This window comes from Argiope bruennichi, chromosome X2 (genome assembly GCF_947563725.1).
Source record: "Argiope bruennichi chromosome X2, qqArgBrue1.1, whole genome shotgun sequence".
Classification (NCBI taxonomy): Eukaryota; Metazoa; Arthropoda; class Arachnida; order Araneae; family Araneidae; genus Argiope; species Argiope bruennichi.
This window is the reverse complement of record NC_079163.1, coordinates 129,943,551-129,957,796: the sequence shown is the minus strand read 5'-3', so window position 1 is coordinate 129,957,796 and position 14,246 is coordinate 129,943,551. Positions and strand designations below refer to the sequence as shown.

At 28.0% G+C, this 14,246-nt stretch overlaps 1 protein-coding gene across 1 annotated transcript in view; it reads right to left on the bottom strand.

Annotated features, from left to right (window-relative positions):
- LOC129959988 (intermembrane lipid transfer protein VPS13B-like) overlaps positions 1 to 14,246 on the bottom strand; it is a 200,936-nt gene that overhangs the window by 172,203 nt on the left and 14,487 nt on the right. Inside the window, exons 6-9 of the mRNA XM_056072952.1 lie at positions 5,653 to 5,868; positions 5,239 to 5,470; positions 4,288 to 4,464; positions 996 to 1,168 (exon numbers count right to left, since the gene is read on the bottom strand). Of these exons, the coding sequence (XP_055928927.1) occupies positions 996 to 1,168; positions 4,288 to 4,464; positions 5,239 to 5,470; positions 5,653 to 5,868 (798 nt within the window). The remainder of the gene's footprint in view (positions 1 to 995; positions 1,169 to 4,287; positions 4,465 to 5,238; positions 5,471 to 5,652; positions 5,869 to 14,246) is intronic.

Below are 14,246 nucleotides of genomic sequence, written 5' to 3'. Positions count from 1 at the left end.
AAAAATATGTTTTTCGAAATCAGGAAATTCTAAAATGTGAAAATTCGTTAAAATCTTGAGTTCGAATTTTTTGACGCTTACTATACTTTCTCTACACTACATATACGAGAAAATAAAAACGCTCTAAATGACAAAGCAATATATTTTATGTTATGTGAATCAATAAACGCATTTCTGAAAAAAAAAAAAAATGGATGCCTAAACTTTTATTCATTGCTCTAATACAACTATCCTATTTTAGTAAAATATTTTTAGTACAACAACATTTTAAATAAAAAAGGTTCCACTCTTCTACAACTGAGACAGATCAAGTTCTGAAACTTTTAATGCAACTATTTTATACAATTTTAAACAAAAAAAAAATCTAAAACCATTAGTCAATGAGCAGTTTGAGAAAGCGGTGGCCACTAACTGGTTTAAAATAATGAAATTCAAAATTCCATAACTGGGCCAGTTTTAGTCTCAGAAAAGTGGATTTATTGTTGTTGCTAAAAAGTTATTTGGTTAAGAACATTTTATTAAATATGATTAATAAGACTAAAAGGCAGAGAAAAAATTTAGATTTACTAAGTTTATCAACAGTATATTTATTGAATACAACAACAACAATTAAAACAAAAATCTTTCGAATTGCATCCAACAATTAAAATAAGCATCTTTCTCCCTGGCAATATATGCTTATCTTAAATTTTTTGAAAATTATACACTGGATCACGATTGGGATAGCTACCTTATATAGTGATTAATAAATAAGTAATAATGATACTTATACTAATTTATTTCCCTCACATTTAAATCTTTTGGTGTACATTATGATTTTCACTACTTTCAACATCAGTATAATATTCTGTTAAATGTTTCATTTTTAATAAAATGTATGGTTTGACAACAAGTAATTATTAATATTAAGTATAACCTTAAAACTAACTATGTAAAAATTATAAAAAGAAGGTAAAGACAGAAGAACGAAAAAGAAACTTCAAATAAAGTAATACTTTTTTCACTTTTTTTGCTTCTGTCTTGGAGCCATGATAAGGAGAGTGATCAGCAACAGATAAACGCAACACTGGTTTGAATAATGTCAAATGATATTGCCGAAGTGGAACAAACTCTTCCATCTGAGCCAAAACATCCTCATCAATATTAGCAACATCAGCAGACGATTTTCCTAACAATAGCATGAAAAGCATATAATATTTATAATATCATATAATATCATTAAACTGTAAATGAATATTTTACCAATATTATTATTTGGCTGTATATTAATATTTGGTCAACAGCAATACTCTACGATAAAATTAATATTAGAACTACAATCCGTAATTTAATTAAATAAATTAATAACATAAATAAACTGATAAACAAACAAGATGCATTTAATTATAAAGAAATTGCTTGAGATGATGCAAATAATTTATTGAGTTCTAAAAAAATGAAGCTGGATGTTTTATAAATTAATGAATAGTTCTTGATAAAACAGCAAACAGCATAATTATTCACTTGACTAATTCCAGAGTCCATTAGCCTTTTAGATATTTTGGTGCCATTGACTGGTGACAATAGAATAGTTTTAAAGACTTGATTACCATACTATCAGAGGGTTAAGTAAACTTATACATGCTCTAATTCATCAGCTATTGAAGACAAAGCCGTTTTAGGTTACTTGAAAAAAGTTTGATTAATAAACAACTTTAAAATCTCAACAGAGTAATATATACATATTTTGCAGAAAATAAATAAAACGATTTCCCATTTCCCATGAGAGGGAGCTCTTCGTCCTCCCCAGATGAGATTCGACGAGAATCACTTTGTGTTGTGAATCTCGACTCATCACTGAAAAGAACACGCTCCTATTCTTGTTGTGTCCGAAACTGATGTATTCGGTTAAACAACAACCGGTCTTTCCTATTGGATGCAGTCTAAGGGACACGAGCGACTTTATTCCGGGCGTAAAGTGCTCTCTCTGCTAGATATCTATATACTGTTTGCCTGGAAATTCTCATTCTAGACTCAGCAGCAAGGTCACGTGCAAACTGAAGAGTCGTTGGCAGCCTATGTCGTCTTGCGCTTAATGCCAAGTAATTATCATGTGCAGGTGTCATTGCTGAGTGGCGGACTAGACCGACCTTCCTGATGACAGTAACACTTTTTTGTCATTGATTCCAAAATCTGGATACCACTTTCGATATCACTTGCAACCATTTAACCATTTCCGCTTGAGATTAGTTAACTTCAAGCTCTCTATCTAAATGAATCACCTAAACGATTATGAGAACTTATTCTCACTTCAGAGATGTTTTGTTTGTTTTAATGTAACATTCACAAAACTGCAGGCAAAACTCCCAGATGTTTACGTGGTTTAATTCCAGTAGTTCTGCAAAAACTAACACTAAATAATTTCTTTTTCTAAACTAAAGGTTGAAATTATATCATTTGTTCTTCAAAAATATAAAATACAGATTTATAAATTTTACTGATAGTAATTTAGAATTATTTTGAAAAACATGTTTATGACTTTAATTTTGGACATGAATGTGTGATGAATTAAAAGCATTTATATTCTGTATTCTAAACGGATAGAAAATGTTCAATTTCTAAAATTCAAAACAAATATTCAGACAAAACGGAAAGGCTTCTTTTACAAGGACCAGATTTAAAATTAATGATTATTTACAGAGAAAATCTTAGAAGCTGTATAATTCGTCCTGATTTTGGTGCTCTTGTAAAAGAAAGTTTTCATATTTACAAAACAAAGCCATAGAAAAATAAGTTTTCACTAAAGAATATTTCAACAATACTACTATTGTATTATTCAGAGGCATTGTTTTGAATATAGAAATTGTCAAGTAATGTAATAATTATCATCTTTATTGTTAATTAAGAGATAACTGATAATATAAAAACAATCATAGAATTAAAGATAACATTTAAAGTTCTAATTACACAGTAAGTCTATAGCCAATAATTACGGAAGGGGTCATGCTAACCTAACTCAAGATGGAAACGAATCTATACATATTGTATATTAATATGTATTTTGACAAACTGTACATTAACATCTGTAGTATTAAGTAATTACAAAATTCTAAAACAAGGAATAGAGCATGTTTCAATATATGTTACTAAAATATAAAATTACAGAAATATTCAACTACATATTATTAAATTCACACTAATAGGTATAAATACCTGTAATAAATGCTATATAATTATTCCTTATTTATTAATTAGTTTCAACTAGGTAAGAGTTGGACAATTTAATGAACAAAATTATGAATTTAAAAAAATTATTTTAAACATTATTTAGATTTATTTTAATTAGCATACATTGATTTATTTAACAAAAGTGTACACTGAACTTCATTTTACATCAGGAGGGCTCTAAGTTAGTTCAGGGTCTCTAACACTGAAATTCTTGAAGAAAATACCATGTATTTATATCAGTAAATTATGATTTATCAACTTTGTATTTTAAAAGATAATGCTGCATATTTTTAATAATAATAATTGCATTTTAAAATCATACTGCTTAATTACTGTTCTTAATAATTATCATTTGTATATTTCAGTTTAAATTAAAAATTTTATATTCAAAACGTTTCCTTCCTTTTTTTCTCATTTTGGGGCACTTGATTTGATTTCAATCAATCTCTGTTTCTAAAGGATCATGGTTGTGTAAAGAAAAGGAGAAAAATAATAAATAACATAAAACTGTAACTTTTACTTCATAAAATATACTAATTGTACCAGAAAGTTCCAGAGCAAAACAGTGACAAAGGTCTACAGTATTCTGCATTAGAAAATTTGCTTAGGGTCATTGAAACTCTTATAACAAACAGAATTTATTTTGATTTAAAATCAACGCTTAAAATTAAGATTTCCTTATATGCAATGTTACCATCACTAATCCTAAAAAATGCTAATTAAAAGAAACACACAAACAAAAATATTTCCACTGGATTCCGAAGGTAAAGATTCTAAGGTAAAATAAGTGTAACTTTCAACTAATAGATCAAATGTTATCATGGTAATTGAAATTTATTGCAGTAATATGGCATTTAAATATATCGTAAGCATTTAGTTTAAGAAATGCATAAAGCATGGATAAATCTAAGCAATGAAATTGTATAAATCTAAACGAGCATAGAACAGTTATTTTCTAAAATTTAAAAAAAAATGTATTCAGTTCATTATAAGTAATTTCTAATATTCTGTTCATTCACTGGTGAAATAATTGATCTGCATATTGCAGGTGAGTTAAGTTGGATATTATATTTCACTTACTGGCCTGGGAATAATAGGGGTAATCATAATCCTTTGCAGAATCGATTAATTTCTGGACTCTGTGCACTAAACTGCTAGTTATGTCCACACAGAAAGGACCAAAAACTAAGCGACATGTTGAAGATTCATGCCAATTACTGTCTTCCAAAAATGATGAGGTAATTGTAGAAATTTTATCTGAAATAATATCAAAAAAAGAATATCAAGAGGGTGTTTCGCATGCAATTAAAAATTTAAAACTAACAGTGAAAGATACTACAACATTCAAAAAGTTCTGGCACATATTTTATTGAGAAAAAAACCTGCACAGAAAGAATCTGCTTGTTTGATGGTTCCTTCAAAGTAATACTTTGTGCAACTATGCAGTTTTCTAACGTTAATACAAAAATGTAAGCGTAGATTACAAGTCAATTTTTGCTATTTCCTTCAGAGCCTTCGTCACTATACTTTGAAATTGGAGAATCATTGCTCCTAAAGCAAATTCTTCATCTAAGGAAAGAAATCAAATAGGACGATAATAGTCGCAAAAATACCAGAATGTGATATTTTGACAAATAATTTGATATCAGGAGGGACTGTGAGCCAGCTTTTCACATGATGGAACACTTGCGACTTGTTCTTTCCTGCAGTGGGATATTTTAAATGTTTTTGTAATCATAAGTTGTATGTATACGTTGTATAAATTTAAGCCAAAAAAAAAAAAAAAACTTGTTCTGACTAGCTGATCACATGATATTCTTCACTTCCTCTACAGTAAATGACATAATTCATTTATATTTGAAAAATACTTTAAAAGTTATGGGCTTTTTGAATATAATAGTACATTATAAAATATCTCTTAGCTACAAAAAAGAAATATGATTATCTATAATATAAAACCTTTGCTGTTCGAACAGAAAAGTGCGATTTTAAAAGATATATATTCATGCAAAGAGTTGGCAACCAAAATACCTATCCAATCCTCTGGAACTTCCAATTCATACAGATAGTCAAAGGCAAAAGCTGGAAATCTTTTAACCATAACTTCCTCAGTGAGTGTAGATAAATGCTCTTGAAAGATAAAACAATATTTTCTTTCTTGATTACAATTTTCAGGTGCTAATGGATCAAATAATGATGATGACAAAAAGCTATAGGCATGACCACTACCAGGTGGCACCCCTGATTTTAGAAATATGCTGCGCTAAAACAATAGAAAAAACAAATTTTTAAAAGATTTCAATTGGCTGACAGAATTTGCATTTAAAAGAAAGTATATATATATATATATATATATATATATATATATATATATATATATATATATATATATATATATATATATATATATATATATATATATATATATATAAGATGAATAGATACCTTTTCATTTGAGCTCAATGAAAAATCCTGAAAACCACAAGCACAGTCTTCCAGTCCAGTTACAGTTACTCCACAAATACCACTCTGAACATTAATGAAATCTTTCCCTTTTGATGTGAATTCCATGGAACATCCATACATTTTGATAACCATTAAAGGTGAAAATATACATTTGGGAGTACTGCAAAAAGACGAATCCTGGGAAACTACAGTATGCTGTAAAAAGTGCAAAAACAACTTAGAAATGTAGAAGCAATTTTTCAGAACATTTAAGTAAATGTAACGAAGGGAATCCCTTTTATTAAATTACTGTTGATACATAATAAGTATTAATAAAAAAATATAATAATGTGTCATTATTTATTTCAACATTAAAAAATTAAGTCAGTTCCTTTCATTTACTTTTTTTATTTGATAATTTAGTTTTCTCCTACAACATGAGTTTATTTTCACCCTAATATCCCCCTATGAATTGGAGTTTTACTCTTCTTACCCTGGGTTGTCACTAAATTAAATATTATCGCTTTGATAATTAAAAATAACTACCACATTCAATGCACAAAAATAAAATTAACGCTTAAAAAATTTAATCATATTTTTCATTTTTGTAATGCATATGAATTATCATGTAAAAGACCGTTACAATGAAATCAATTAGCAAAACCTTTTGCATTTCGAAACGAGGGGAGGGGACCCTCAATAAAAATGTTTTTTTTTTTTAATGTCCATGAACTAGATAATAAATATCTCCAAGGTTTATAAAACAAAAAAGTTAAAGCATATTAATAATATTTTAAAAGCCATTTTTCTTTGTTTAACCCGCGCATCGGGATCTCGCTGGTCCGAGACCGACAGTTTTAAAAATATACCACGGAAAATCAGTTTTTCAATGGGAAAACTCTAGTTTTAAAGTAACATGGTCATTTGGAAGGAATTTCGGATATTTCCTTATTAATTATTTTTTTCCCTCTCAGAAAACAGATGCCCCGCTCCTTAGTCCGTACGCGTGATCGCATTTAAGTATTAGATTGCTTAGAAAAAGGTTGCAAATAAATTTTGTTTCAAATTTAGTAACTTTTTACAATAAATCAATAAATAATAATTACAATTTAAATCTTTTATATGTCTTGTATATTTTTTGTTTTGTTTTTATAGCACAATAATCCTTAAATTTCTTTTAATAACTTCACACTTAAAATGCTTTTAAATGGTAAATTTTAAAAATAATATTTGTATGTAAATATTCTTTTATATTTTTCTCAAATAAGTACAAGTAAACGGTGTTTTCAAATTATTTTTACAATTCCTTTGTGCCTAAAAATTTTTACTGTATTGTAAAAAAAAAAAAAAAAAAAAAAAAAATCATAATTTTGAATTTAACTGATAACAATATCAAGAGTAACTTCATTATTTTTCATGTATCTAAAATTTTTCCAGGAAATGATTTAATCAAATTTAAATAATATTATGATAAATGTAGCAGCAAAAATTAAAAATTTGAAAATAGTAACAAAATAAAAAGGTAAATGACTGTCAATAAGCAAAGATGATGTTGTGATAGATGCCCCCTCCCACCCTCTTTCTAAGTAATAAAGAAAGGAATAGAAAATCTAAATAATTTTTAATGATCTCAAAAATAAGAGATTTTCCTCTAACAGCTTAAAACTTTGAAATATTCAATTTTTATTTTGTTTCCTAAAACCATTCATTTAAGCATTGACTTAAAAGTAAAAAATTGTTCTGACATTTTTAAAAAAATTGGAGCGACTGATGTTTGTAATTGCTTTCGTTTTGTCAAGAAATTACTGCTTGTTAAAATTCTATTATCCTCAGCAGGAAAAGAAAACATTTCACTTGAATTAGCTTAACCTTTATTCATGTTTTGCAAAAATGCCTTTTTCTCTTCAAAACTGCTATTTCTGCCCACACGCTTTTCAAACGATTCGTCATATTTCTTCCTTTCTTGAGCAGTTTACATCCTTTGTATTCAGGACTCATAAATCTGTATCTCTTTCCTAGATATTATTGATAGGCTTCGAATTGATTAGAAGTCAACAGAAATGAAAACACTTTATAAATCCCAAATTCATCTATCTATTCATCTATATCTATTACACTTACAGGGTATCCTAAAAAAGTGGAACAAGATTTTGTTTTCTGAACTATGGAAATTAGACAGACATATACTTCCAATTGCAGAGTATGTATTGTCAAAAGCAATTCATCCTTTAGTTCAGATAAAAAGCCAATCAAAACTAACTGAATATATTGGTAACTATTCCGTATAGTGTTATAAAATGGGATTAACCAACAAATTTCTAAAAATGCCAGTGAATTTATATCAAATAACTTTTTTATTGTTAAAAATGAAATGTCAATAGTTTATTGTATTGAAACTGAAATTGGCTGTTACCATAATATCCTGTTATAACACTGCGCACCTCAGTGATTTCTGTTTTAATAAATAAAGGTCTTTTCATTGGAAATCAATTTCCATATCAGCATTTATTATATATTTTTTATTCCCAACTTCATTGCTACATGCATGTTTCATTTTTTTTTCTTCTATTTCTTTAACATACCAATTTTGAATTATAAAATTCTGTGAAAGCATAAAAGTGTTTCTTTCAACTCCTCTTTATATCCTATTTAATTTCTCTCTCTCTGTATATATATATATATATATATATATATATATATATATATATAATATATATATATATATATATATATATAATCATGACCTTATTCTTGTTTATTAAATTTACTGTATTACATGTTTTTGTTTTATTTTATGATATCCATTCAATGTAATTTTTATCAATGTAACTTTAGCATTTAAAAAAATTTCATAAATGTTCTGCTTTAAAAGTATATTGTTCAACATTGTGTTTTTATTAGTGATAAAAAAATGTTCTTTAGTATCTAGGATGTTTCAGTTGAATAAAATTGATTTCATCATTTGCATTGACATTCCTTGTCATACTGTGTTATATTATTTCTAAGTGTTTAGAAAAATAAATGTTGATAAATAGTAAATAGTTTTTTTTAGTATTCTGAATTAGTTAGTACATTGAAACATACATTTGATCATATTTTTTCAAATAATTATCACATATATTTTATCTCTCTCTCTCTCTCTCTCTCTCTGTGTGTGTGTGTGTGTGTGTGTGTGTGTGTGTGTGTGTGTGTGTGTGTTGTGTGTGTTGTGTGTGTGTGTGTGTGTGTGTGTGTGTGTGTGTTAATAAAAATTATGAAAGCGTGATTTTGTTTGTTTTCCCTTAATGATTGCTACAAATTAAAATGAAATTATTTATTCATAAGTTGCATAGGTTTAAAAAAAGGTATCCATACCTTTTATATTTCATAATTTGAAATTGTAAACATAATTTATTGAATATATACTAATTTGAGTTTCATGTTCTTTCCTCTGAGCAAATTGAAAACATCAAAGTATCAATATTTATAACAGTAATTACATAAGAAAAAAAATATAATAATTTTATTAGTAAGCTTTAAAATATTAACTTATCTAGGAGAAATAATTATTTTTAAAAAGAACTAACTGGGGGAACTATATTCATAGGATTCAACATTCAATAATATTTAAATAGTATATAAAAAAAGAACATATGTAATTTTTCAAAAACACTGCCATAGTCATTTGTCAAAATGTATCCTTCAGATAAGAAAAAAAAAGGGGGGGGGGATAATATGGGAAAGGAAAGAATAAAGCGGCACCAAACGAATTAAAAAGCGATGTTAATTAATTATGCAAAAACAATAATTCCATTGAAAATATTAATTAAAATTTTAATACAAGAAATAAAATTATATAACTAAGAAAATTTGGAGAAAATAATTCAAAATAATATCTTTAAAAAAATCAGAAGTTTTTAATAATTGATAGGCTAGCGTAATATTTACTAAACAATGGTTTCGTTAACGTTATCGGCAGACATCACGACATGCGCAGAATGGTTGAATATTGAACAGAAGCAGTTTGTTTGGTACCTGACACGTGACCGTGAATTGACCCCATTCCACTTTCTCTACTTAATTAATTCAAGAGAAGCTTTATAAAATTGCTGAATCGGCTAAACGCCGACACTTCACTGCGTGAAGGGACAAAATACCGCTGACTTTACACATTCTTCTAAAAGATCCCTGCGTTTCCCTTACTTTTTGATTGACATGCCACGAAAATCCCTATTAAAACATCACAGTATATAAAACAGGAAAACTTTGTTTCTCCTTTTTGTAAATAAATATGCCTTCCCAGGATGGATTAGAGATAAATAAAGCGAACTTTAAAACTTTAATTAGTCTTTCTGTCTTCGAAACTGCATTCTGCTTTAAAGAAAATAATGCTTATATATATGTGTGTGTGTGTTACATTTCGCATATTATATAATTCAATTAATCTATTTATTTCAGACTTTAATTATCTATTATTAGTCATTTCATAAATTGGTTATTCCATAGAATAAGTAATTAAAGTGTGGAATTACTAATTTATTGAACAAATGAATTATCGTAAAATTTCAACAACGCATGTTCCTTTCCCTCCTAATCTACGCAACGAATAACAGTGAGAAAAAAAAAAAAAAAAAAAAAGAAACGAACCGTTAAAATGATAGTTGTAAGGGATATTATTCTAATGACACCATCTTCTGCGGAATTGTAAGATACAGAAAAAAAAAAAGGGGGGGGGGGCATTTCTAAGTTTTAGGATTTTGAAGCAGTAATTTAGCCAATATCATCGTCATCAATTAACGACATCATCCTGAACAGTCAGTCACATAGACTCTCTAACATGCAACGACTTCGTGATACAATCTTAGACAGATCCGAATTTTGAACCCTAGATGCTTCGTTTATTACATGCGTTCCAATATAAAAATAGCAAAAATTTAAAATATCGAGATTTTTTTCGGTTTTCATTTTTTCTGCAGTCAAGAAAACTTCCGAGAAGTAAAATGTTTTTTGACTCTCATCCCCTCCCTTCTTTCACAGGCGATGCAGCCGCAAAAACGATCAAATTGCCACAAAGGAAGAGATCCAAATTAAGATTCAAACAGGGATTTCAGAAATTAAGATATGTCCACCGCAATTTTGAGGAGAGGGGTAGCAGGGAAAAAAATAGGAAAATCACGGGAAAAGGCATGTTTCTCTGTATATATCATTAATACAAAAGCGCGGAAATTATCTTTTTTGAAGTGCACTTATTTATTACATCAATTTAATATTAATATTTGTAACATTTCAAGGCAGCAGTTTTTAATAATATATCTGTTTTCTACAACCTTATCTGTAATTGATGCAATTTTATGGATAAATCACAATTCAAGACTAAAACTTCAGAGCCAGTCAAGTTTTCTTAAATAGAGTATTAAAAAACATCAATAAGATCCAATTGTTTACGTCATCGCCATCGCTTTCACCGTTTTATAATTGCTATAAATTTGAAACAAAAGGCATGAATGGCTTGGTACGGAGGTCAGCAACCTAATATTCCAGAGCTGCATCCGGGTCTTTTAATATAATACTGACGTTTCTTTTCAAGCAGGAAAATAAGATAGCGTATAAAAAAATATATTGAATTGAAGTAAAAGAAAAATTCCTGACAATATTTTATAAAAATTGAGCGTACGCCATACTGTTTCATTCTAAGGCCTCCCTTTTAATGTGACAAAAATCTATTTTAGTTGCGCAAAGATTTAAAAAAAAATTAAAACGGCAAGATCAAGTTGTTTTTGATATTTATATTCACTTATAATGACTTATATTTTGAGTTTCTGTTAAATTTCCTACAGATATATTTTTACGAATAAGAGTTTTTGAAAATGAATGTTATAATACAGTTAAACACCATTTTGTTTGAAAGTGAAAGTAATGTCTATTTAACAAATTTTGATATATCTTCTCGGGAAAATGAGAAATCTTATTGGCAATTATATATTATTTTTTATGAAGTACGTATTTTAGTTTTAATTAAATATGGAAAAAAAGGACATAATAAACTAAATTTTGAGAAAGAAAAATGATAATTTGCATGTTAAAAAGTTTAAAATCACTTTTTTTTTAAATTTTCATAATAGCATCTTATAATTGCGCTTATTCTAACAATTATAATTAATTATTGAATTGCAACGTATTTTGTTATTTTTGCTTTTCTTAAAGTACTATAACCACATTTTCATACACACACACACACACACACACACAAAAAAAAAAAAAAAAGGAAAATTTAGGTTCCATTTTTTAAAACCTATACTTCCTGATTAAAGTTGATTACTTGCGGCTTTGTCAATATGATACTAAAAATAGCTTTCTATGGGGGGACAGCCAACCCTGGTATGGGATGATTATATTTTAACTACAGATATTGATGAGACACTTAGAAAATGAAAATTAAAAAGAACGAAGAATAGTTTAATCTGATAAACGAAAACAGGAAGTGCTAAAAATGAAGTAAAATTGGTTTCTTATCACAATCCGATCTCTCTTCAAGAACCACGTTTCGCATTAAAAATATATGTGCAATATTAACACTATAAGTAACATCAATATTAATATAGTAAAAAATTGATTCTAAGATTCCTTATATCGATACTTAGAGCATACGAAATGAAGATGCTAAAAAAGTCATTAGAATCAGACAAACAACAACCAGCAATTGTTAACTGGTAGATAGTTGTCGTTGCACAGTTTAATTTTCATACGGTGAAAATTTTATATATTACAAAATCAAAAATTTTTAAAAAATAGAATTCATTTTTTTAAAAATTAAACAGAATATATTTCCAAAAGAAATTATTTTATCTTAAGGAAGGGGGGGAGGGGGTCACGGTGTAATCTAACTCCCAGTAAGAATCCGAATCCCGCGGTTTATCAGCACGATATTCTCCTTGGCAATACTGATACTTTCAGCTCCAGAAAAGCTTTAATGAAGATGTTTATGTCGCGAGACAAACCGGGTGGTCTACACAAATATTGCAGTAACAAAAATTTTAACAGCATATAATACTATCAAAATTTAAAAAATAAGTGATTAAAAACAATTCAGAAAATAATGTCTTGATCAAAATATATTTAATTCCCCCCCCCCAAAAAAATACAGTATACTCTAATTTTAAAAATTTTGATAGCATTTCAATTTTAACAACATACAATGCTATCAAAATTTTAAAAATTAGTGATTAAAAATAATTAAAGTAATGATTTGATTAAACATTTAATTTCCCAAAAAATACATAATACTATACTTTCCCCACCCCCACCCCTTCATTTGATAGTTTCTTTAAGTGTTCCTACACTTGAAACCGCAAAAGAAAATGCTCCATAGATTTCCAATCAACGGCAACTCAAGTCGACAGTAGTGCAAAAGCTAAGGTACATATCCATATCAATCAGCCCAGAGAAATAGACCTAAATATGATTTAAATGTAATTGATAGATTTTGATAAAATCTGTTTTTAAATAAGTTATTAATATTCTGCGAAATGAATTTAATTTAAAGGAAATTTGTTTTATTAAATATAACCAACCAAAATGTAGAAACGCTTAGTATTACACCACTGTTCTGTTGTCAATCTTCATAATCACTGAGTAGTCAACGAAAGCTGACCAGATTTCGGAACAATTCACATAGATTTAAGTTCTATAGAATTCCGTGCAGATGAAATATTTATCCTTAGTTTAAAATTCCTTCTAGATAATTATCGGAAAAACTTAATTTGATATTCTTAAGAATTTGGACGAACTGATTTTTTGAAAATAAATTTATAAGGAAAAAAACCTTACATCAAAACTTACCTTAAAATTTCTTGAATATTTTTAAAGATAAAACTTTTGATTGAAAAATAAGTAGAGGAATTTAGTTTAATTTAGTTAGATTAACATTACAACGCCAAAGATATTTCGAAAAAAACCTTGTAATTCTGACTTTTGATCAGTTACCTAAGACGAAATCTGAGCCAACATTCCGTCTCCAAGCATTCATATCGCCACTAACAGAGGATGTTTCTTTTTCAACAGATTTAGTGCCTACCACGTGTATATAAAAGACAAATCTCCAGTGGAATTGGGTCTCTAACTCGGGACCTTAGCCAGATACGAAGCCAAAATCTTTGTGATGACCTCAAATCGAGAAAGGAACAAAAAGCAAAAGCACATTTCTGTATTACAGTTACGATTTATATTGAGTAAAGAATAAAATGAGCATTATTTTTAATTATTTTTTTAAAAATCTATTATATATAAAAGCTCTCTGGGTTTTCATAAAGTATCACTATTGTATCAAAATAGATATATTTTGAAAAAGCTTACACAATGAGCATTTGTACAATGTCCCGCATAATAAGAAATCACGTTATAAGGAACAAGAATAATCGGATGGTTTCATGAAAATTCAAATATGTTTCGGAAATGTCCATAGTGAGATATTACTTTTTAAAAAAAACAAACGGCTTTACTGTTTGTTTGAGAACAACTGAACGAAAAATCTAACAAGAAATATGTTTTTAACGCGCTGAATGAGAACTAATTGCAATTTTTTCGGCGTGTTACAAAAATCTATATTATACAGGAGA